Below are 25,798 nucleotides of genomic sequence, written 5' to 3'. Positions count from 1 at the left end.
CATAGTTGTTAGAATGTAAGCTTTATAAAAATGTAATTCTAAATCGTAGTATATTATTTATGGATAAAAAGTCTATTTGACTGATGAATTTCTCTCTGTTGATTTATAAAAATGAATACATTAAATCCGAAGGGGCTAACTAAACTATCCAGATTTCTTTTTAATTGGTTTAGAGCCTGACAATCAGTCATCAGTACTACAACGTTATTTTCGGGGGAAATTCTCCAGTTCTTGTATAAGAAAACTTGGGCATTACTTGACCCTTTCTTCTGCAATCCCCAGTATTCAATTTGGGTTCAGCCTGTTGACTTCAAATCTAACACCGAATGAACAACCTCCGGCGCCTCCACCGATCCCTTCTTTGCTAATTTTTCCTTACAATTCATCCATTCTGATTATCTCTCCACTTAGAGTAACGCGTTTTATGTTGCTGCCTCATTAAAAATCTTGCCGGATTTTTTTTTTTTTTGGATAAAAACAGATCGAAGGGAAAAAGAGTGCAACACGTGTTTTCAGAATTTTGCGAACGATCTTCACATGCTTTTAAACTCTTCTGTTTTTCCATGGAAAGACGAAACCATCTTTTACTTGCAACAAACGTTAGTGCTAAAAGAAAACTACGCTACTAAATCAAAACACGTACCTTAAATAACAACTTCACTTCAAACAACGTGATGCAAACTTCCTTTTTGATGTTGTAGTAGCATATAAGCTTTATTTTCAGGTTGCTTTTTGAATCCCTACCATTATGGGTAGTTTACCCAATTTTGCTTCGAGGATACCAAACCACATGGTTCAGTAACCTTTTTTTTTTTTTTTTTTTTTTTTAAGTAACAAACATACCGTGATTCTTTTTATTTTTCGACTACCAGCATCTTACCCTTCATTAGTTTCGCTCTATTTTTCATAGCAATCTTGAAGTCGAATATTCCTTTTACCGCTAATCGTTGCCCGGGTGCATCCGATTCCATCCGGCGTCAGAAATTCTATCTGTTTAAATAGTGTCGAAGGTGTTGCCTTCATATCATGAATCCAAGTTCTCCCAAAGATAGCATTGCATTTCGTGTCACCGTTTACAACGTAAAACCTCATATTTTTTATCACACCTCCGGCATTAACCGACAACACGATCTCTCTCTTTGCTGTTTTACTTGCTTCACTGAATACTTTTACGGATGGCGTCAGTTTGTCGATCATTTCCAGTTGTTCAATGACTCCCCATTGAATGACATCGGCTGAACTACCTGGATCAACCACGACATTCTCAATTCTACAGTGATTAATCATAACAGAAATTACCAGAGTAGCAAGGTGAGGTGAAATTAAGGCTTTCGCCTTTTCATTGGTGAATGTTGTTACATCCTCCTGTACAAGTCCTTGGGATCTTCGATCGTGCGCTTCTGAGAACTTATCCTTTTTGGTTGAAAAGGGCATTCCCGTATCTATAGGTTCGTCCATTATCATGTTTATTATCACATGACACGGCTCAACCTGAACCTTCTACTTGCTCGAATCCCTATTCTTACTGTAATTCTGCTTACCTCTATCACTCAAAAACTCCCTTAAATGACCATCCTTTAATAGCAGTGCAACCTCATCACGTAGGTGATAGCAATCAGAGGTTTGATGTCTATGAGTCGTGTGATAATCGCAGAATAGATTTGGATCCCTCTGACTAGGGTCTAACCGCATTGTCTGGGCCATTTTGTACCCTCAATCTTACCGATTGCCGTGACTAACCCGTCCAAGTCGATGTTGAAATTATATTCTGATAACCTTAGATTTTCAATATTGTTCGTCGCTGAATCAACTGCTACGGACTTCGTCGGTAGCCCTCTTCTACCTTGACTCGGGTCACCCCGTTTGTCAAAACTTAGTTTTGAACTGGTTTTTGCGACTTCGCTCAGGCCTTGAACAAGATCTCTCAGATTTTTCATAAGGTTGATAGCTTTCCTTCCAAGATCTGGAGTCAGAGTCGGCACTTCTTTTAGGTTTATCATGATATCGATCCCGACCCGTTGATCTGACCTGGTCATCTTCAACCCATATTTTTTATCCATACTTATTGTGAACATACACCTACTTTGTCGCTGGGAATTCTAATAAGTTCTCCTTTAATTTTGAAGCGCTTGAACTTTTCGGGTTCAAACGCTTGGTGAATGCCTCTACTACCCATTCATCCGGTACTGATGGTAGCAACATCCGTTCCTTTTGGAATCTTATAACAAATTCCTGTAACAATTTTGTATCTTCCTGAGCTATCTTGAAAATATCCGCCTTTCTTGCAGACACCTTCTTCGCACCAGCGCGTGCCTTGATAAAAGCATTCGCAAGCATTTCGAACGAATTGATCGAATGCTCCGAAAGTAGGGAATACCATGTCATTTCCCCTTTGGACAATGTTTCAACAAACTTCTTGAGCAAAATAGATTCGACTTCGTCCGGTTGCATGTCATGGCCCTTACCAGCGCAAGTGTATGAGGTCACACGCTCCTGAGGGTCTGTGGTTCTATCATATTTGGGTAGATCCAGCATTTTGAACCTCTTTGGGATCAATTTAGGTGTTGCACTTAGTGAGAATGGAAATTGTCTAGTCCCTTCAATACCGGGGTGCACCTGGAATTTGATCTATCCGTGAATTAAATGCTTTAAACTTTTTTTTTCGTTCCGGTCCAATCAGCTATTCAATTTTTTTCATTCCTTTCTAGCCGACTAGACAGAGCCTTCAACAATTGCATGACTTTCGGTGCTGCGTTATTGCAGGAACCACTGCCATTACCTTTTTTGTGATTCAGAGTTATGCTCATCAGATTCGCATCAACACCTCCTCTCCTCGTTTGTAAGTCAGTAATCACTTTTTGTTGCTTTTCTAGCAGATCGAAGATCTTTTCCAATCCCGGCTCAGTGACTCCCACTTCTACTTCCACATCATCATTATCATTGAGAGTCAAATCGTTCCCTGTGTGCTTACCTCCCTGAGGAGAAATCATGGGCTGATCATTTCTTGCCCTGACTTCTCTTTCGCTGGATCTATCTCTTGTGCATTTGTATTGTTCAACACACTATCATTTTGATTTCCAGTATTTTCCATAATCTCGTATTACCTGATTTCACAAAATTGCGAATGATTAATAATTTAATTAGAGCAACAAAACAATAACACTATTATCCTTAGCCCCACGCTGGGCGCCAAACTGTTTACCCTAAAAAAGGTACAATTAAATTTGTTAGTGGTTTAAAGGATGCGTGAATTGATTTGTTATGAATATGAATAAGGATTAAGAAATAAGTAATGAAATTAGATAATTGTAAATAAGAAAACAATAAAATAAGCCTGGGCCGTATGAGCTCAGAGGAAATCCTTTGCTGAATATAACTGCGTTGAACACTTGAAGAGTTTTTATAAATTCGGTACAAAAGAATAACAAAACGAACAATTTTGCTTATAACAGAGTATTTAGACTATTATGTTGTAAAAGATGATCCTATTACATTGAGCTTAAGATCCTTTTATATGTGGTAATCATTAGTATTGAGTTGTAAATCATGGCAAATATTGAGGAATAATAACCAACAAATGTCATTTAAATGTAGAAGCGTAACGTCCAGCTCTAAATCCGGACCTGTCGCGTAATGTCTGATGTTCATAAATGACCCGTACCAATTGCTTCATAACATTCGCTCCGGGTCTGCATGAAATCATTCCTTCTGGACTAAATCAATCATCAAGCCATTCTTTGACCTTGCTTGCCACGTGTCTTTCTTCCTTCATGCCACGTGTAACGCCATATATCCGATGTATACAAAGTCATTTTACATGCTTTATTCATATTTTAATATTATTTAAGTCTTACAAAACAATCCTCTTTTCTTTTCTGTGAGATAAAAAATTTAAAAAATCCGGGTGTTATTATGGGCTTGGCTTCTGGATAATTGATGTGTGGGGTGATGGGAATTAATGGCCAATCCTTAACGGTCTGAAACAGCTCTGCAAGAAGGTGGTAGACAGAAATAATAAGTGTCATCTCAAGTGGTCTTAAAGGAATTTAATACATACACACGGTGCCCTATGATTGGTTTCAAAAGATTATCATGATCGTATCAATTTGGTTGAATTGAGAATCTCTAATACTCCCTTTGATTCAGTTTATGTGTCTATTTTTTGTTTCAATCTATTCTAGATTCTTCGTCAATCTGTTTAAATCTATTTTAGATTCTTCGTCAATTTGTTTAAATCTATTTCAGATTCTTCGTCAATATATTCATGATAAACTTCGATAAATTCAAACAGAATATACGTGCTTCGGTTCACATTGATGAATGACATTATTGTAAAGAATACGTGAAGACATGAATGATGAAAATTGTTATACAATATTTGGTCAAAGCTGTAATGATTAGTATATGTGCTTTATATATTTTATTTTTATACAAAATATCATATTATTACAAAATATCTTAGATATTTTATCGCTATATTTGGTGTTATAACACCATAATTGAAAGCAGTGCTTTAAAAATGACAAGAAATGGAAGTGAACCGTTTTTGTAAAATCAATGAGAATTAGCATCACATAGTAAAAGATAAAATCAATCAATATTTAAGTTGGACAATTATAGAAAGATAGTTTTACAAAAAAAGTGTGTAAGCTATGAAGGAAAGTATTTTTCTAATTTTTCTATGTTCGGTTAGTCAAATTTTTAGAAAGATGTGTTCCTTAAAAATGAGGGAAATGACTACTTTTCTAGTGGAAGTAGGAAAAATAAGTTTCACAAATATAGATTTCACATTAATTGTGTCCTCCCTTTCCTCTAACACATCTCATCTTCAACCTCCATCTCCACCACCTCATGCATTTACGGTTACTCATCCACATAATATTTGTCTAGATTATGTTGGCCTTTGTAAAACTAATACAATATCGAAATATCTAATTTATCCTTTATGTGTCATTCTAAAAATGTACCATCAGAGAGACTTTCTTTCATGAACTCACTTATTGAAGGATGAATTTGACGTCTGAGAACGACCTACAAAACGAAATAATATATTCCTCCGTCTCAATTTATGTGACACAAATTGAATTTCGTGAGTCGAATTTCTTGATTTTGACAGTGAATTAAGATATATATAACTTTTAATTTTTTTGAAAAGTAATTTACGTACTTAAAAACTACATAAAAAATAATATAAGTCACAATAATTAGCAATATAAATTTTTTAAAAGATATACAAATAAATCACTGTAATCTTCTTTCTTATGTGACTCTCAAAAAATGAAAAATATCACATAAATTGAGACAACAGAATACTGTTCTGCATGGAAGAAATGATGGAAAGCTTCGCGCACATAGTAAAAGTGTTGGGTTTTTGGGTTTTCCTTTCCTATATAGATTTGGATTAATAAAACCCAATCCAATTTGGACCAGGCCACTTTTGCCCCAAAATTCTCTATATATAAAATCAACTTAGGTCTTATTTTTATAACACAAGAGTGAATTCATAGCAGCCATATAGAGAGAAAAATTGAGAGAGAAGAGGTGATTTTCGGACCAGTGAAAATCAGCTACAACAGTCCGCTTCAAATTGCATTTCCCAATTTGTTAACCGTTGGATCGTACTGAAATTTGAACTGGGATTTCTCAACATCTGATTCTTGAATTTCAACGGTGAAGATCGGATTTTGTGGTCTGTAGCTTCAGTTTTCAAGTATGAACAGTAGCTCATTTTTTGGGGTGATTTCTCTCCTTTCTTCACTAGTTTTGGTGCTATTTTTTATGTATTGTTGCTCCGTGCTTGGCGTTGATGTTGTAGCCATTTGGAGAACAATTTTGTAACTCTTGTTGATTATAGTGGAGCTTTTGTGGGCCGGAGGTCCCGTGGATGTTTCCTCTACACCTTGAAGGAGTTTTACCACATAAATTTGGTGTCTCTTGCATTGATTTATTCTTGTTTGCTTTGCTATTTTGTTGTTGGTATAGTTGCTGTCCGGATTTCCATTTGTGTTAGTATTTATTGTCTTCTCTTGATTCAAATAGTGTGAAAAGTTTTGAATTGGGTATTTCTTCCGCTGTTATCTAGTCGTGCAATTTGGTTGTTGCTTGTATTCTTCCCAACAAAGTGGTATCAGAGCTTGTATTCGGTTGTGTTAATTGTCTATTTGAATGATGGAGGCAAATATGAGCGAGATAGATTGTTTAAATGGCAGTAATTATCATATTTGGAAAAACAAGATGAAAGATCTTCTATTTGTCAAGAAATTACATTTACCTGTGTTTGCTTCTAAGAAACGCGAGTCTATTGAAGATGAGGATTGAGAATTTGAGCACTTACAGGTTTGTGGCTATATTAGGCAATGGGTTGAAGATAATGTTCGAAATCATATTGTGAATGAGACATATGCTAAAAGCTTGTGGGAAAAAGCTCCGGACACTTTATGCTTCGAAGATTGGCAATAACAAGTTGTTCCGCCGAAACAATTGATAAATAGTAGATACAGAGAGGGCGCCCTATTTCGATCATATCAATGATTTTCGGGGTGTCCTTGATCGGAACTTTCGGAATGGGTGTCAAGTTTAATGAAGAAATACGGGACTTTGGCTTCTTAATACTCGCTATTTCTTTGGGAAACTCTTTCGAGTTTCTTTGGCTAATTTCGCTCCCGATTGATGGCGTAACTATGGAATATACTAAGAGTGGTGTTTTGAATGAAGAGATGAGAAGAAAATCTCAAGCTTTGTCTTCTTCAACTTCACACTCCGATGTTTTGGTTACTGAAGACAGGGGGAGAAGCAATTTTAGAGGTCAAAATGACAGAGGCAAAAGTAGAAACAAGTCAAGATCCTCCAAGTACAAAAATCTTACATGTAAATATTGTCACTTGAAAGGGCACATCAAAAAACATTGCTACAAGTTTCAGAGAGACTAGAAAAGGCAAAAAAAAGAAAGCAATAATAAAAATCGTGTTGCCGTTGTTGCTGAAAATGATCTTCTTGTTACTTGAGGTAAAAATGATATCAATCTTGTTTGTGATGAGTCTACCTGGTTTGTGGATTCAGCTGCCACTTCTCACGTCATGCCAAAGAAGGAATTATTTTCTTCTTATACTCCAGGTAATTTTGGAATGTTACGAATGAGCAATGATAGTGAGGTTGAAGTATTTGACATTGGCACAGTTTGCTTAAAAAGTAAGAACGGTTCGAGGTTGATTCTTAACAATGTCAAGCATGCTCTAGATGTTCGTCTGAATTTAATTTTTGTAGGAAAGTTTGATGATGAGGGTTATGATCAAATCGTTGGTGGTGGCCAGTGGAAGCTTCTTAGAGGATCAATGATTATGGCTCGAGGTTACAAGATGTCTGACTTGTACTTATTTCAGGGCTCCATTTGTAGTGACTCAGTAAATTTGATAGAGAATAATACTTCATCAGAGTTATAGACATAGAAGGCTAAGTCATATGAGCGAGAAGAGGATTAATAATTTGGCTAAGAAGAATTTGCTTTCTGGAGTGAAACAAGCAAAGTTAAAGAAATGTGTTCATTGCTTGGCTGGGAAACAGAAAAGAGTTTCCTTTCAGAGTCATTCGCTTTCAAGAAAGCTTGATTTGCTGGAGTTGATACATTCCGACTCATCCTTTAAAGTAAGCTCGCGGCAGCGCTTTACTTTGTGACTTTTATTGATGATCATTCTCGCAAACTCTGGGTATTTCCTTTGAAGTCCAAGGATCAAGTACTTGATGTATTCAAGACTTTTCAGGCCTTAGTTGAGAGACAGACAGGGAAGAAACTAAAATGCATCCGCTCAGACGATGGTGATGAGTATATTGGTCCTTTTGGTAATTATTGCAGACAGCAAGGTATTCGTTATCAGAAAACTCCTCCAAAGACTCTTCAGTTAAATAGTTTAGCAGAGAGGATGAATAAAACTCTAGTTGAGCGGGTTAGATGTTTGCTTTTACGTTAAGTTGCCGTATTCATTTTCGCGTGCAACCCCATACCGCCGCCATGTTATCAATTTATCTCCCACCGTTGCTTTGGACGGTGACGTCCCGACGAGTATGGTTTGCAAGGATGTCTCTTATGCTCATCCGAGTCTTCGGTGTAAGACTTTTGCGGTACGTTCCAAGGACGAGACGTCAAAGTCGGAAGTTGTAATTAGGCAGTATCTTCAAAGGTTATGGTCAAGACAAATTTGGCGATCGTTTCTATGATCCAACAGAAGAAACTTGTTAGAAGCCGTGATGTCGTGTTCTTCAAGACCGTACACCGAAGGTTTTGGACAAAGCCGAGAAGGTCGATTCTCGCAGAGTCAGCGAGAGCTTAGTTGACGTTGATCCAGCTCTTTGTGCGAATATGCAGACCGAAGAACATCTTCAAAATAATGAAGATCAAGTTGATAATGAAGATAGTGATCATGTTCAAAATGACCAGTTTGATATTGTTGATGCTCCGGGGCGAAATGACAAGTGGTCGTCCAAAGAACCACCATATCAAGCTCCAAAGAGTTCTCTCCAAGATCGACTAGAGAAAGTACCTTCATCTCATTATTCTCCCGACGAGTTTGTAATTTAGTACGAGAAGGAAGGTATGAAGAAAAGTTCCTTATGCTCGTGCGTTGCGCTTGATGTATACAATAATTTGTACAACACGCATATCGTCGCCATGTTGGTATTGTTATCCGTTTTCTTTTCTAATCCGTAAAGAGAACATTTGGAATGGTGCGGGAAGGCATTGGCGAGATATCTTTGTGGCACTTCTAGCCTATTCTTTGTGGTTACACTGATTCGCATCCGCCCTGATGTCGATACTCGCAAGTCTACTTGTGCTACTTGGTTACCTTGCAAGTAGGGAGCCGTGTCTTCGCAATCTAGGTTGCAAAAATGTGTTGCTCTATCTACTACGCAGTTCGAGCTTATGTCTGCCGTTGAAGCTTGTAAAGAGTTGCTCGACGAAGAGATTTACAGAGGAACTTGGCTTTGCTTAAGAGAGGTGCTCTGGTCGCGACAACAAAGTTGATATTCATATTGGCAAAAACTCTAAATTTCATGGTAGGTCGAAACAAATTGACATATTTAGAGATACTATCGATTAGTAGACGTGTTGGATTCTACGTTGCTTAAACTTGAGAAGATTCACACTGATGATAATGGTTCAAACATGATGACTAAAGCTTTGCCAAGAAGGAAATTTAAAGAGTGTTGCATGATTGCCGTGATGGCGGTGTCCTCCACATAGTCGTGACGGGAGAAATTGTCAAGTTTTTAGGTTTTCCTTCCCATGTGGAATTGAATTAATAAACTCAATTTGGACTGTGCCACTTTTGCCCCAAAATCCTCTATATATAAGATCAACTAGGTCTTATTATAACACAAGAGTGAATTAATAGTAGCCATATAGAGAGAAAAATCGAGAGAGAAGAGGTGATTTAATTGAAAATCAGCTTACAATGTACCACTTCAAATTGTGTTTCCTAATTCGTTAACTGATTGATCGTACCTGAATTAACCGGGTTCTCAACATCTCGATTCTTGAATTTCAACGCGGAGATCGAATTTTGTCCGTAGCTCCAGCTTTTCGAGTACCAATGTAGCTCGTTTTTGAAGTGAATTTTCTCCTTTCTTCACTAGTTTTGGTGCTATCTTTTTATGTATTGTTGCTCCGTGATTGGCATTGATGTTTAGCCATTCGGAGAACATTGTTGTAACTCTTGTTGATTATATGAGCTTTTAGGGCGCAGGTCCCACGGATGTTCTCTTCACCTTCTGGGCGGGTTTTTACCTATTCTCTTGTATTGATTTATTTTTGTTTGCTTTGCTATTTTGTTATTGGTATAGTTGTTGTCCGGATTTCCATTTGTGCTAGTGTTTATTGACTTTTCTTGGTTCAAATAGTGTGGGAAGTTTTGATTTGGATATTTCTTCCGCTGTTACCTCGTCGTGCAATTTGGTTGTTGCTTGTTTTCTTCCCAACAAAAAGCGGAGACGCACAACGACTTATCATTTGTTTTTTTTAAAACTAATAATGGTGTACGAGTTAATACGTCTGCAACTCAACCATTTCACATGCTCATCAAAATTTAATTAGATGAAAAGAAATAGACCATATGATATTTTTTATTCGCGTATTATATTGGCACTAGTATACGTACCCGCGCGATGCGCGGACAACCAATTCAAACAGAATAACATAAAGTCCATCAAGTTGTTAATCAATTTTAAATCTAACTCCTTGAAACTGATAAAATATCAATGCACTCAAAATACATGCTGCTAAACACACAACAAGTCTATCATTCAAATGGTCCTAAAACAAATGTGTGTTTCTAATACTAAAGATAATGCTTTTAGTCGACGTAGCATTGATTTCGGTCCGCATGTATTCAATGGCATAATATAGTGAAGGAAGAAACATAAATGGGAAAGTCGTCTCCCCGTGTACTCAATCGTGCGCACTCATATGCCTCTTAAAAGAAAAAAGCAATAGCATCGGACCAAAAAATATATGTCTATATCTATCTCTTGCTATGGCGTTCTCTCGTCAATAATTCGGGAATTGACTCAAACAAATAGCTACGGGTCCAAGTGGGCTTATAAATGTAAATGTTGGGACTTCTTTTCCACTCAAATGAGCTTATCCCGTAAAATCGTGACATAGCATTATGAGGGTGAGGTTGTGGAGGCTCGGGCCTACGTAAATGGCTTTGAGCTGGAGCAGTTGTATAGTGATTTTCTTGGCATGCAATATTATGTACTGAATTATATATTGATTCTTCAAAAAAAAAAAAAAAATGTGCCTTCATGAAATGCATCTATCTTGAATGTTCTGAGAAGAGCCCGAAACCCTCAAGTCTACTCGCCTCTCTGAGATTGCAGCTTTTCAAGTGCCTTCTTATCTACATTGGCCCTAAAAGTAATAGCAACAACATAAAAGAATTGTTGGATCACAGTGGTATAGATTATTTCATTTTCATCGTCATCCTAATAAAAGAGATAGGACTATACAGCAACTATGGTAGAATTCTTGCTGACACAATCGTCAACTTATAGATTTGAATAGAACAAGGAAATAAATCCGGTTCCATCCAAAACAAATAATATACCTCATCAAGTTGTCCTTTTAATTGAGTCGCAGACTTCCCTATGAGCTTCGTTGCTTCACGATCCCAAAGCAACAGAGAAATAAACCTGGTGCCATCCATAACTCACACTTGAAGCTTATATCTAAAATTATTTTTGCTATGCAAACTTCGAATTTACAGTTTAATATATCAATTAGAATATTCATGATTATGATCAAACCTATGAACAACAGAACTATCGACCCGATCACATTTTTTGCAATAAAACTTATTACCAATTTTCTCGACCTCTTCAGGGCACCTCTTGCAACCCATGTATGACCACTGGTTTTGAAGTTCTAGTAGAACGATAGTGGCAGCAATCCAGAAGTTCCCTTCCTACATTTAAAAAAAAAGGAAGATAACAAAAACAATACAGTAATAGATTTTGCTGAGTTCATAATTTGAAAATCACCAAAAAAAAAAAAAAAAATTGTACTCACATTAAGACACTCAACCAATTCCGCAATAGTCTTAACCTCTACATTGCCAGAAGTTAACTCGTCCGAAACAGGAAATGTATGTTGAGTGGAAATTTGGCTTATTCTCTCCGAGTTATCACCAAGAACAGAAACCAATTTGCAATTTATTCAAGTTTGTAACAGATTTGAATATAACAAATTCATAAATTATTGAGTTAAACATATAAATGGAATATAGTATATGAAACCTTGATTTGAAGTCAGTCATTCTTTTTCGTGTTTTTAGTTTCTAGTTTGACACAGTAAAAAAAACTAAAATACTGCCAGAATGAAGGACTTACCTTAAAGCAAAGAGAATGTTAGAGATTACCTCAAAACCATTGTAGAACTTCTTCTCTCTCACAAGTTCGAAAACCTTCCTCTTGGATGGTTTATCAAGGAGAGTACCCAATGAAACAGAGGATGCCTCTTTATATTTAAAGTGCTCAATGAAGCAGGACAATGTGTTACCTTTATCCACAATGCCCTCAACCATAATCACATGCGCAGCCACATAACTGCCGTAAATAACCCCTATGCGCTGAATTAATTCATTCTCATATAGTTAGTAATTGGAGATTTCTCAAGTTTCTGCAAGAACATAGATATATGCAAACTATGGAATACGTTAAGACCAAAAATATAAGAGAGCAGTAATACATGCTAATTAAATGATAAATTTATTTAAGTATCAAATTAAATTACGAAAAACTTCCTCATACACTATATTTCTAGCTTCATTTGTTATTTGTCCATCATCATCATAAACTAAAATCTTTAACCCTTTCCTACTTGTCACGCGTGAAATAGCAACATACAACTGTCCATGTGTAAACACCGACCTCTTCAAAAATAACCCAACGTGAGAAAGTGACTGGCCTTGACTTTTATTGATCGTCATTGCAAAAGACACAACGATAGGAAATTGTCATCGCTGGAACTTAAAAGCTATTCTCGCATCAGATGGAGTCAACGTCATTTTTGGGATAAACACCTTTTGTCCAGCCATATTACCTGATAAAACCTTGGCTTCAATAACTCGATTTCCAAGTCTTGTGATGATTAACCTCGTGCCATTACATAATCCCGATGACTGATCTATATTTCTCAATAACATCACAGGAACACTGACCTTTAAAGTAATAGAGTGATTTGGAATTCCAGAACCTTTAATATTGTTTAGGAATTCCAGTTTATGTACGTGTTCCAAGGCTATAAAAGCATGATCAGACATACAAATCGTATCAGAACTCAAATATGTCTTCTTCAGGATTGTGATTGAGTGAATCCATATATTCATTGACAGATTCCACCATGTCAAGAGTCGAAGCAAGAATTGCTCTTTGTTGGAGGTAATCTATGTCATTGGAATGGCTAAAAAAATCAGGATATGTACTTTCTACAATTGCTGATATTGGATCATCGCAATTATGTATGAGAAGATCATCGGGGATTCGGACCTTTTGAATGCCATCAACAGAATCCAATTCTTCCATCACCAATTGCCAAAATCCAATCTGAAAATTCTTTTAACTCGTCTAAATGTGACCCTAACAGATTTCCTTGCAGTCTCATATTTCTTGTTAGTTTTAAGACTTCACAGCTGGGCCATAAGTATGAAGAGTTTAGAGTAGCATTAACAATATCTTCCCGAGTACCTTTTGTATGACAGGCAAAATTTGCCTGAAGTCACCCCCAAGAACAAATGTTTTACCTCCAAATGGTCGATTTAATCTGGAAGTATCTTCAAATCTTAGAATATCTCTAAGAGTTTGATCAAGAGCTTCAAAACAGTATCTGTGCATCATCAGTGCCTCATCCCAGATGATCAACTTTGTCTTGACGATCAATTTTGCTAGAGGACTACCTTGCTTTATATTGCATGTTGAATCTTCAGTTGGGTTGAGGGGAATTGCAAATCTTGAATGCGCTGTTCGACCTCCTGGTAACAAAAGAGATGCAATCCCACTTGATGCAGTTAACACAAAGATCTCCTCTAGATCGGATGCCAGAAGCTAGAGTCCTCCAAATAAATGTCTTTCATGTTCCTCCGTAACCATATAAAAAGAACAATCCACATTTAGCTTCATTCATTGCTGTCATAATTTTCTCATAAACTGACTTTTGTTCAACTGTCAAATTCAATAATAAACACTGATGTTCCTCTAACAAAGAGCGTCTATTATAATGCAATTCATCATGGACTAATCTATTGCTATTGTCGACTTCTTCCTCACGGTAAAGAGGTCTTGCCATTGTTGGAAAATCCTGAAAACTTCTTCCGCAACTTTTCAAAAAAAATTCCAACTTTTGTAAGCAACGATTTTTCAATTCATCATCACTTAGCTCGGCCTCTGAAAGAACATAAATATTACAGAATATCAATAGTTATAATATAAAAGTAGAGATTATATGATTACACAAAAAAGTTCATTAATTAGTTTTTTTCTTAAGTTATAGTATGGCTTATACTACAAAAATACATAATCTTTTCGTGATTTTAGATTCTGTAACTCCCTGTTATCAAAGTGTACTTAATTAATGCCCTACATGAATATTTGGTTATGTTGAAAGGATTTGACTTTATTTCTTTATTAAAGGAATCTCTTAGGAAAAGTTTTTACCAAGTTGGTTTTGTATAGGATCGTAAGGAACATTTGGACTTTGTATTTTTTAGTTGCAGTAATGTAAAGTTTTCAGTGATGGATAGATTCAGCCACATAAATTATATACTCCAAAGGAACAGCCAACAGTAACAATAATAACTAAACTGAAATGTGTATAAAATTATATAATATTCTAAATTTAATTCTAACCATTATTCATTGTACTATAAGTGCAAGAGCAGATATTATTTTAATGCTAAGGCAATTTATCTCCTTTTTTTAAGTATATATTTTAATACCGCAATACTGAATAATCCATTTATATCCTCATAAACACACTGTATCTATGTACAAATATTATCATAACTTTAAAAAAATAAGGTTTATATGCGTACCTGGATTAGTCAATAATACTCTTTCTTCATGGAGGATATCCTCTGACAACAATTGCCATGTTTCTTGCCAAACATTTTCTGGTCCTAACATCGAATTCGATAACAACAACATAGAAAATAATTGCCTAAGATATGATGGCATACCCCAACTACTTGCCTCCTTTATGGCATCCACATATTCTTTGTCATCATCCAATAAGCCAAGTGCATAACATGCATCTCTAAAAGTGGTATGGTCACGATTGTTGATTCTCTTAAGATCCTCATAGCATTTTGGACCTTTAATGATATTCAACAACAATCTGAGGTAGTATAGCTCACCAGATCCAGGAGGAACAAAGAAAATTCTTCCAATAGAAAATGCAGAAGTTTTTCTTTTCTCCCATCTTTTCAACTTTGATTTCCACACAAACTTAAGGGGAAATTCTGCATAAGTTAATTCTCTTGCTTCAGGAAACTTTTTATTTGCCTCAAACCAACTTAAAAACATTAATTCCCTTACACTTGGTCTATTGGCAACATCATTAATTGGATCGTCATCAGAGAATATAACATTTTCTTCATTTGGAAGATGAAACGACAGTCTTTCCACCGAAGGTTGTCTGTAGTGAATAGGAAATCCAAATAACCTCCAAGCAGCTTCACAGGGTGATATGTATCGACAATCATAATACATATTGATTTCATAAACATCTGATGAACCCTCCTCATGCACACTTTGAGAAAAAGCAACAGTGGCACGATCATACCCTTTATTAACATACTTAAATAAGTATTTAATGGATCTCGATTGATTACACCATTCCACATTTATGTGAGCACCATACTTTAGTATAAAGAAACGATTGTGCGGCACCACAAACCTGTTGTCCAAGTCAATACCATCCTTGTTGATAGTTCTTCCATTATCTCTTCTTCTATAAACAGGATAACCATCTTCATCGATTGTGGTTGACTCTACAAACCTTTTCGGGAAGTGCTTTGTACATCTCCCATTCTGCATGCAAGGAGAAGATTTTCTAGCAAAGACCACACGGGCCATGCATCATGAAACTTTTCACAGCTTTGTAATAAAGAGGATCAGCTACTTCATCTGGTATTTCAGCTGTGATTATGCGATAAATATCTGCAGGTGTTGGATATTTGTTATGCTCATGAAGAAACAACAATAAATGAGCATGAGGCAACCCTCGTTTTTGGAACTCAATTGTATAAATCACTGCACAAAAAATACAAAAACAATTATGGAATAAATAAATAGTTTCAATCTATATTCAAAAAAATTCATGCAAAAGAAAATACATTGTTTAAATTATTATTTAAAAAGTTGATATGCATACCTGATTTTACTTCTCCAAAAACTTTATTGTTACGCAAATCCTTAATTAAGCGATCCAATTTGATTTTGAAAACTCTGCTTAAGATGTTCGGACGATCCTCAAGATTTAAGCCCCTACTCATTACAAATCTACGAATCTCAGGCCAATTCGGGTTGCAAGTGAACGTGATAAAAAGATCAGGGTACTCAGCCCATTTGCATATTGCCATAGCATCTTGATAATTCTGGAGCATCTATCGTGCACCCCCCCGTGAAGCTTGACGGTAGAATAATTCTTTTCCCTTGGGACGAAGGATTAGTTTCTCCGTGCAAAATAGCTTCTGCTCCTTTATACATCGCGACTCTCAATTGTTTTTTATGAGTCCTAATAAACCTCAATCGACCAGATTCTTCTTTTATAATTAATACAAATATAATTTGTTGCCAAGTGGCTTGTTCATATTACACCACTTGGCTTAATATTAAGCTAGACTACTCTTCTTTTATATATAACTGCCGTAAATAACCCCTATGCGCTGAATTAATTCATTCTCATATAGTTAGTAACTGGAGATTTCTCAAGTTTCTGCAAGAACATAGATATATGCAAACTATGGAATACGTTAAGACAAAAAATGTAAGAGAGCAGTAATACATGCTAATTAAATGATAAATTTATTTAAGTATGATAAATTTATTTAAGTATCAAATTAAATTACGAAAAACTTCCTCATACACTACATTTCTAGCTTCATTTTTTATTTGTCCATCATCATCATAAACTAAAATCTTCAACCCTTTTCTACTTGTCCCGCGTAAAATAGCAACATACAACTGTCCATGTGTAGACACCGACTTCTTCAAAAATAACCCTACATGAGAAAGTGACTGGCCTTGACTTTTATTGATCGTCATTGCAAAAGACACAATGATAAGAAATTGTCATCGCTGGAACTTAAAAGGTATTCTCGCATCAGATGGAGTCATTCTTGGGATAAACACCTTTTGTCCAGCCATATTACCTGATAAAACCTTGGCTTCAATAACTCGATTTCCAAGTCTTGTGATGATCAACCTCGTGCCATTACATAATCTCTATGACTGATCTATATTTCTCAATAACATCACAGGAACATAGACCTTTAAAGTAATAGAGTGATTTGGAATTCCAGAACATTTAATACTGCTTAGGAATTTCGGTGTATGTACGGGTTCCAAGGCTGTAAAAGCATGATCAGACATACAAATTGTCCTTTTTGTAACAATATAAACCTTAAATCACACCAGTTAGTCCAATATGCAAGTTGAATCAAGAGACACCTTCAGCTGTTAATGCCTATCTTATACTTCTAAGAATTTGGTGTACTCTTTGGAATCCATTATAGATTCTAATTTTGATATTGCATTCAATTTAATCGCATAGGTGCTCTTCATATGGGCTTGAACAAATGACATAAAGAATAAGATAATGCATTATCAAAATCTCAGATTTCAGCCATGGAAATTCTTCTAATGAGTAGACATTAGAAGAATATAACATTATAGCTACTAAACAAAAAAAATTTAGAACTGCAACCTCCTGAATGTGGTGCACCATTTCCAGATGAGGAAAGGACACATGAATTTGAAACAAAGCAATATAGTTCTAAACTATTACAGAGTCACTTAGCCAAGGGTGACAAACGGAAAAAGAATAGAGACAGAGGATGACCGATAAATTTCCATCGTTCAGTAGAACTCTGATTAAAAATAAGTTCCGGATAACAGATAGATCTTAGCAATTCTTGGCAGAAATGTCTTCCCTAACATTCAATGTTCACACAAACAATGGTCGTTACAGTAGCCTAAATGCTGATAATTATCCAGGAAAGAACATTGGAAGAGCATAATAAGTAGGTTGAAGGAATTCTAAAACGTGACAAAAAGAGGCGAAAGAAGATAGAGGCAGCTGGGATTGATTATGAGTTCCCAGAGATGGTAAGGTAACATGCTCTTTATTACATTTCGTATTATCTTGTGCTGCAATTTTACCTATTTTATACATCTTAGGATGTTACTAATTGGTCCAGGAACTACCTTCGATGGTTGGCTAATTTGACAATTACTTGAATAGGATTTCCATTACATAAGAGATTTACTAATATGTTGTTGATCGTGGTATTAGGAAGGAATTAAGTGCCTAGCCTACTAATTATAAGGATAATCAACCCAAGTATCTTACATGTCTATCCAGATAAGCTCCTAGCCTATCAGGAAATTAGAGGACATTCAAATTTAATATTAGGTTTAGAAGACAGGATCCATAGCATTGAGGAATTTTCATATATATTTTCGAGGAGGTAAACAAAGTCCCAATGAGAAACATATAACACAGCAATGAAACCAAATAACTGGTCCCTGTGAAAACATCTCGTACATGACAAAACTAAGTACCATAAATAAAACATAAAAGCTTTCATAATAATGAATCTTCAGAACCAAATAATTGGTCTCATTGAAAACATCATGTTCAAAACAAAACTAATTCCCAAAAATAAAAATTAAAAGCTAATCCATAATAATCAAGCATTGGAATAACTGGTTTCACTGAAAGCTTCATGTTCATAACAAAACTAATTCCCAGAAATAAAAATTAAAAGCTAATCCAAAATCAAGCATTGGAACCAAATAACTGGTTTCACTGAAAACTTCAAGCCTCTTAGATGCAACAACTCATGCAAGTTTCTCCTTTTCAATGGGTCTGTTGGCCTTATTGCTTGAGAGTTGTGTACTGGGGTCATCATCAACTTCTACGACAGACGATTCAATCTCCGACACACTTCTCTTGGCTGGGGTATTTGAAGGAGTAATAATGTCATTATCAGGATTGGAATCCTACAAAATGAAGATATGAAGGTTATGAAAATGAAGTAAAAAAAAAAAAATTGGTTGTTGGCAAAAGGCAACTATATAAAGAATTGTTGTAATCTATATTAAAAAGATTAAAAAAGATAAAAAATGAAACCACCGTGATCTCTTTATCTTCATCTGCGACCTGTTTAGAGTTGAAATCTGAATCCTATGAGATGATAATATTAACATAGTTAGCAATTGTAGCCAATAATATATAATTTAACACCAAACGACAGAAATAGTGTCTTATGAGATATGGTTGCACAAAAACATACTGTGAATGTATCTTCACACAGAGAACGACGAAACTGTTTTATAAGATCCGCATCATCGCTAATCTTAATAACAGTATAAACTTCCTTATGCTCCTCAATGTTCTCGCTCTTAACAACCACTTTAAACGGGGCTATTTTGTCAAGAATTGTATCGAGCTCCAATGGATACTCGGTATCATCAGTGGCATCAGCTGTCTAAAACCAAAAGTCATATTAGATGCGGTAAAACATATGATGGAGATTTAAATCAAAACAAATAATATACCTCATCCAATTGTCCTTTTAATTGAGTCGCAGACTTCCCAATGAGCTTCGTTGCTTCACGATCCCAAAGCAATAGAGAAATAAACCCGGTGCCATCCATCACTCGCACTTGAAGCTTATACCTGAAATGCAAGTTTACTATACAAACTTCGAATTTACAGTTTAATATATCAATTAGAATATTCATGATTATGATCAAACCTATGAACAATGAGAACTATCGACCCGATCACATCGTATGAGTCTATTAGGTGAGTTTATTATTATTTTTCATTATTATTATTAACAACTACTACTACGTGTTGATAATATCGTATGACTATATTACGTGAGTTCATTATTATTATTATTATTATTATTATTATTATTATTATTATTATTCTCGTACGAGTATATTAGGTGAGTTCATTATTATTTTCATTAATTATTATTATTATTATTAGTAGTAGTAGTAGTATTAGTAGTAGTAGTAGAATATTAAATTAGGTAATAATAATAATAATAATTATTATTATTATTAGTAGTAGTAGTAGTAGTAGTAGATTATTAAATTAGGTAATATTTTAAACTACAATTAATAACTTCTTTTATAATTAATGCAAATAGAATTTGTTGTCAAGTAGCTTGTTATATATTACGCCACTTTTAATATTAATATAGACTACTCCTTTATATATATATATATATATATATATATATATATATATATATATATATATAGATATTATTAGTAGTAGTAGTAGATTATTAAATTAGGTAATGTTTTAAACTACAATTAATAACTTTTTTTTATAATTAATGCAAATATAATTTGTTGTCAAGTGGCTTGTTCATCTTACACCACTTGGCTTAATAGTAAGCTAGACTACTCTCTTTTTATATAAATATAGATTATTATTATTAACAACTACTACTACTATGTGTTGATAATATCGTATGACTATATTACATGAGTTTATTATTATTATTATTATTATTATTATTATTCTCGTATGAGTATATTAGGTGAGTTCATTATTATTTTCATTAATTATTATTATTAGTAGTAGTAGTAGTAGTAGAATATTAAATTAGGTAATAATAATAATAATAATTATTATTATTATTATTATTATTATTAGTAGTAGTAGTAGTAGTAGTAGTAGTAATAGTAGATTATTAAATTAGGTAATGTTTTAAACTACAATTAATAACTTCTTTTATAATTAATGCAAATAGAATTTTTTGTCAAGTGGCTTGTTCATATTACGCCACTTGACTTAATATTAAGCGACTACTATCCTTATATATATATATATATATATATATATATATATATATATATATATATATATATATATATATATATATATATTAGTAGTAGTAATGATTATTAAATTAACTACAATTAATAACTTTTTTTATAATTAATGCAAATAGAATTTGTTGTCAGTATTTGTTCATCTTACGTCACTTTTTAATAATATTAAGTAGATACTTTCCTTTTATATATATATATATATATATATATAGATTTGGCACGGGATGAGAAACTATTTAACGAAAAGAACTCAAGGAAGAAAATGACTAATAGTGCGACCCATTATACCCCACTCCTTTTGTCCTGACGTGAGTAGCCAAACAGAATCAATTCTCTGGTGGGGCTCCAACCATAAGATAACATTTGGAAAAAAAATGAGTATGAAAGAGCAAAATCCACTTCAAGTCTTCTACAGTTCTACTGCACCACAAACAAGCATCTCTCTTTTTTTCCCTTCCAATCAAAGAATCTCAATCTTTTCATTAATTTATAATATCCATCGGTTAAGGTTGTGGTCGTAATTGGTTACAGGTTAGAGTTACGCAAATATAAATAATGAAGAGGTTACTTGTACATGGATTAGTTATAAAATAAATACATATAAATTGACGCATAATTTATATATGTCTTAATTAAGCGGGATTATAAAATGGTAACCCAACGCCATATATGGTGTGCTGGATATTAAAACATAATCAGTACAATACTACTACTAAACATGGTATCCATCCGTCCCAATTTATGTAGCTCCTTTCGGGTTTGAGATTCAAATGAATTTTTCTTTGACCAATTTTTGAATTGAAAATTATTGGAACTTGTAGTATTTTTTTTACGTAGTCTCCAAATATGTAAAGTTTATTTCAAAAAATTTAAAGATTCAATCTTTAAATTCACGGTCAAATTTAAAAAATTTGACTATCGAAATATGAACTGTGTCATATAAATTGAGACATTGAGAGTACTATTTATACTGATTTCAATACATAAATAATTCACTTCTTAACCTCCAACCAAACAACCCCTTAATTCCTACGTAGTATTAAACATCCAAAATCCGTAGGAGAAATCAAGCAGGACATGGGCATGCAGATGGGGTAGGTGACTACTTAATACGACTTAACGTTTAATATCATCAATGGATGGATCACCTAAATCCGTCAAAACATGCATTAACGCCGTTAGTTCTAGCAAGTAAGCAGTCCCCCACACTCAATTCCCACTCTTTGCTCCACTCACTCACTCACTCATTTCATTTGCCTCTGGCTACCACTTGCCTTAGCTTCTTTCTCATCCACCTCTACTATGGATTCCATCAATCCTATCCACTGTTTTTCTTCAACATTGGTTCTCACAGGTAATTCATCTGTTTAACAAATCTTTGTTTCCTTTTTCTTTAATTTTCTCTTTCTTTGGTACATCGGAAATACTAAAAACAAGATTCAAAATTGTTCATAAGCTACATTGCTTAAATCAGCAAGGAGCAAAAACTCCATATCTTTAATTGTGTCTTCCCAAACTAGCAATTTCTCTTCATGTTCAGGACTTTCATTTTCCAAAAAATCTACACAACCGTTTGCTTCTCTCCATATGCGTATCGTAACTCGTATTGGTGGTCTCTGGCAAGTATTTGTAATCTTTAATAATAGAATCTAAAAGAGTGAAATTGTATACCGTCCTTTTTTATAAGCTTGACAGCAAGAAGACAGTCTGAATATTCAACTTCTAAATCAACAGTTTCGGTGTTTTTTCCCTTTTTCTTCTTAGTGTTAACTTTAATTTTCCTTACAAATGTATTGCAGTTGTAATATTAGTGTTTTTGAACCCGGTTATGGCGACTTCAATTGGAGTTAACTACGGTCAGATAGCTGATAATCTTCCTCCTCCAGAAAAAGTGGTTCCCTTAGTCAAGTCCATGGGAGCAACCAGAGTGAAACTATACGATGCTGATCCACATGTACTCAAAGCCTTTGCGAATTCCGGTGTTGAGTTCATCATTAGTCTTGGAAATGAGCATCTCTCCGATATGAAGGATCCTGCTAAAGCTCAGGTTTGGGTTAAAACCAATGTCCAAGCCTATTTACCTGCGACAAAAATCACCTGCATTGCTGTCGGAAATGAAGTGCTCACTTTTAACGACACTTCACTCTCCGACAATCTACTCCCCGCGATGGAAAACGTTTACGCTGCTCTTGTTAACTGTAACTTAGACAAGCAAGTGAGTGTTACTACCGCTCATTCTGTTGCAATTCTTGAGACTTCGTATCCCCCGTCTGCTGGAGCTTTCCGTAGAGATCTAGTGAAGTGTATTACTCAGGTTTTGGACTTCCATTGTAAAACTGGCTCGCCTTTTTTGATCAATGCATATCCTTATTTTGCATACAAGGCAGATCCGAAGCAGGTGCCGCTCGATTTTGTGCTCTTTCAATCTAATCAGGGGATTTTGGATCCTGCGACCAATCTTCGTTATGATAACATGCTTTTCGCTCAAATTGATGCGGTTCACTCTGCTTTAGCTTCAATTGGCTATAAAAACATGTGCGTCCAGATCTCGGAGACAGGTAAATCCTCTCTTCTTCAAAGTAATTCTTCTCCTTCTGTTTTATGGGTAATTCGATTTGTGCAAACTCCAAACATGCAGTCATTAGTTCAAGTATTTGGGAGCAGAGGCGTATGTTGCATTGTAGTTATGGGTTCAATTTTGCGCCCTGATTTTGGACATGGAGCACAAATTTATTTGTGAAAATTTACTAAATTTACAATAAATAGTAAATATGAACTCATAACTTTAAAAATATAACAAGTTCAATGCTAATAATCTTAAAGTTGAACCAATAGAGTTTAAATCTTAAATGCATCTCTGTTTGAGAGTGTTGTGGAACCTTAAGGAGCGACCGGTCTAAATGATTTGCACCATAGTTTGGCCGAAATCGCTTTCTGATAAGATTGTTACCTATTATTTTATTTCTATTTAGTATCAATATTGTTCTATTTTGCTACCAGGTTGGCCATCGAAGGGAGACGCAGACGAGCTCGGAGCAACACTAGATAACGCAAGGAAATACAATTGCAATCTTATCAAACTGGTCAGTCAAAAGAAGGGAACTCCATTGAAACCTAACAACAACTTGAACATATACGTCTTTGCCTTGTTTAATGAGAACTTGAAGCCTGGCCCTACATCTGAGCGCAATTACGGCCTTTTTAAGCCTGATGGTTCACCATCGTATCCGTTAGGATTCTCTGGAATTAATGCCGGTGGCAGTACTAATAGTAGCTCTGGTAGTAGTCCTAAAGCCGCTGGCAGTGGTAGTTCCTCAACACCGACGTCGTGGTCACCGCAGGATGGGAGTTCCTCATCTGGCTATATGTCCATTACTTCTGATTCTGTAAGCCTTTCAGCTTCATTTAACTTATTAATCTAGCGTTTTATTTATATCGTTCTACGAATTAATTTAATTATCTTTAAACAAATATTTAGTTAGGAGTACTAGTTTCTTAAAATATTTCAAATTAGATTATAATATAAGGTCAAAACCGCCATCCTCTGCCGCCGCTGTTGCTGCTAAGCTCCCGTTTGATGATAAATTTTTTTTCACTTTTTTTGTAAACAGTTTTTATTATAAAAAGTGAGTTTGAAGATAAAATTTTCAAATTTCTTTAAACTAGTAAAATGCATGTTTATACACAATTTCAACTTCTAAAATCACTTTTTCTCTCATATTCACAACTATTTTTTTTCAAGTTTCAACCAAATATATGTCCAAACGCTAGATAAGACTTGTGTTCCTCATCCGGCTGTATGCCCATTACTTCCAATTCTGTGAGCCCTTCAGCTTCATTTAACTTAGCTAGCTAGCATTTAATTTGGACATAAATTTGATTGAAACTTGAAAAAAAGAGTTATGAAGATGAGATAAAAGTGGTTTTTGGAGAAATTGAGTTTAGACATGCATTTCACTTAAAAAGAAATTGAAGTTTTTTGTGAATAGAAAACTTCAAAAACTAGTCTAAACTGCTTTTTGAAACATGAAAATTCATCATCAAAAACTGCTCAGAAAGACAGAAACTAGTCACTTTTTATAAGCAAACAATGTTTTCAAAATATTTTTGAAAAAAGTGAAAAAAAAAAAACGCATAGCCAAACGGGAGCTTCGCTAGCATTTGGCTATAGATTTAGTTGAAACTAGAAAAAAAAAAGTTTTTAAAGTTTTATTGAAAAATAATTTTTGGAACTTGAAATTGTATCAGGATATGCATTTTACTTTATTTTTTTTGTGAGTGGAAGTGAAATTTCGCCCAAAAACTAATCTGGGGCAAGTTTTTAAAAAAAAATATTCTAAAACTGATCAAATTTCATGAGCAAACAGTATTTTCAATTTTTCTTTGAAAATTTATGACCAAATGGGAGCTTAGTCCCCCGTTTTCGTTCTACGAATTAATCTAATTATATATAAACAAATATTTAGTTTGTAGTACTAATTCTTTATAATATTTCAAAATCTAACACTTGTGTGATTTATTTCAGGGAAGAGTTCTATTTTGCTGGAAATCCTTGATTCTTCAACTCCACATAATTGGTTTAATTTCACTGCTTTTTCCCCAACTGTAAACTCTATTGTTGAGTGCTGTGGTAAAAGCCATATATATTGGCCCTTTGGACATAGCTAGTTGCCATTTTATTCTTTGATTATTGCCTTATTCTTTCCTTTGACTAATAATGGCGACTTGATTTAATTTGATGATGATGAGATTCGTTGGTATGCTAGAAAGTCCAAAAGATGACAGCTAGTCTCCACTTTCTAGCTGGCTTGATGTTGCCTCTTATTTTCCTAGTAGATTAGACTGCTATTGATCAATTTGTAATTTGGTAACAATAATTTGTATATGTACTGGTACATTAATTTGTAATTATACTCCATGTCTTATTAATGCTTCAGTTCATATATGAACTGTAATTTTTCTTGTCTCCATAATGCATTTAACTTCATTTGATGTATTTTTTTTATTTTTTAAAGAAAATTTTCTATGCGAAGTGCCTAGGGCTAGTTTTTTATTTATAAAATAAAAGTGAAACTCAATGGATAAAATACAAGGCGGGGGCTAGTTTTTATTCATTTGATGTATGATCCTTGGCATTTGCTTAAATTTTTTGAAGAGAAATTTTTGTAAA

The 25,798-nt window shown here is 34.6% G+C and overlaps 3 protein-coding genes and 1 pseudogene across 3 annotated transcripts; 1 reads left to right on the top strand and 3 right to left on the bottom strand.

The window, feature by feature from the left end:
* Nucleotides 1–897: 897 nt before the first annotated feature.
* On the bottom strand, nucleotides 898–1,704 carry LOC132039421 (uncharacterized). The gene is made up of 2 exons (XM_059429905.1): nucleotides 1,542–1,704; nucleotides 898–1,442 (listed from the first exon to the last, which is right to left on the bottom strand). Exons 1-2 carry the CDS (start codon nucleotides 1,702–1,704, stop codon nucleotides 898–900), a joined length of 708 nt encoding a protein of 235 aa, XP_059285888.1.
* A 9,053-nt stretch (nucleotides 1,705–10,757) lies between these two features.
* Nucleotides 10,758–16,812, bottom strand: LOC132039420 (uncharacterized; annotated as a pseudogene).
* Nucleotides 16,813–18,347: 1,535 nt separating this feature from the next.
* Nucleotides 18,348–19,450, bottom strand: LOC132040878 (uncharacterized). The gene is made up of 4 exons (XM_059431567.1): nucleotides 19,330–19,450; nucleotides 19,065–19,259; nucleotides 18,905–18,955; nucleotides 18,348–18,771 (listed from the first exon to the last, which is right to left on the bottom strand). Exons 1-4 carry the CDS (start codon nucleotides 19,426–19,428, stop codon nucleotides 18,610–18,612), a joined length of 507 nt encoding a protein of 168 aa, XP_059287550.1. The 5' UTR covers nucleotides 19,429–19,450; the 3' UTR covers nucleotides 18,348–18,609.
* Nucleotides 19,451–21,711: 2,261 nt separating this feature from the next.
* Nucleotides 21,712–25,313, top strand: LOC132039968 (glucan endo-1,3-beta-glucosidase 11-like). The gene is made up of 4 exons (XM_059430534.1): nucleotides 21,712–21,982; nucleotides 22,428–23,186; nucleotides 23,629–24,014; nucleotides 25,154–25,313. The coding sequence occupies exons 1-4, from the start codon at nucleotides 21,931–21,933 to the stop codon at nucleotides 25,235–25,237; spliced, it is 1,281 nt and encodes a 426-aa protein (XP_059286517.1). The 5' UTR covers nucleotides 21,712–21,930; the 3' UTR covers nucleotides 25,238–25,313.
* The last annotated feature ends 485 nt before the right edge of the window (nucleotides 25,314–25,798 follow it).

The sequence above is a fragment of the Lycium ferocissimum genome, chromosome 12 (genome assembly GCF_029784015.1).
Source record: "Lycium ferocissimum isolate CSIRO_LF1 chromosome 12, AGI_CSIRO_Lferr_CH_V1, whole genome shotgun sequence".
Classification (NCBI taxonomy): Eukaryota; Viridiplantae; Streptophyta; class Magnoliopsida; order Solanales; family Solanaceae; genus Lycium; species Lycium ferocissimum.
Note: the sequence above shows the minus strand (reverse complement) of the source record. Positions and strands in the feature narration are given on the sequence as shown.

Coding starts and splice junctions, on each gene's coding strand:
- LOC132039421 (XM_059429905.1), bottom strand. CDS start 1,704: ATGGCCCAGACAATGCGGTTAGACCCTAGTCAGAGGGATCCAAATCTA. Junction 1,443..1,541: donor GGAGTTTTTGAGTGATAGAG/GTAAGCAGAATT, acceptor ACGAACCTATAG/ATACGGGAATGCCCTTTTCA.
- LOC132040878 (XM_059431567.1), bottom strand. CDS start 19,428: ATGGATGGCACCGGGTTTATTTCTCTATTGCTTTGGGATCGTGAAGCA. Junction 19,260..19,329: donor TAAAAGGACAATTGGATGAG/GTATATTATTTG, acceptor TTTTGGTTTTAG/ACAGCTGATGCCACTGATGA. Junction 18,956..19,064: donor TGTGTGAAGATACATTCACA/GTATGTTTTTGT, acceptor ATCATCTCATAG/GATTCAGATTTCAACTCTAA.
- LOC132039968 (XM_059430534.1), top strand. CDS start 21,931: ATGGATTCCATCAATCCTATCCACTGTTTTTCTTCAACATTGGTTCTC. Junction 21,983..22,427: donor TTCAACATTGGTTCTCACAG/GTAATTCATCTG, acceptor AATGTATTGCAG/TTGTAATATTAGTGTTTTTG. Junction 24,015..25,153: donor TGTCCATTACTTCTGATTCT/GTAAGCCTTTCA, acceptor GATTTATTTCAG/GGAAGAGTTCTATTTTGCTG.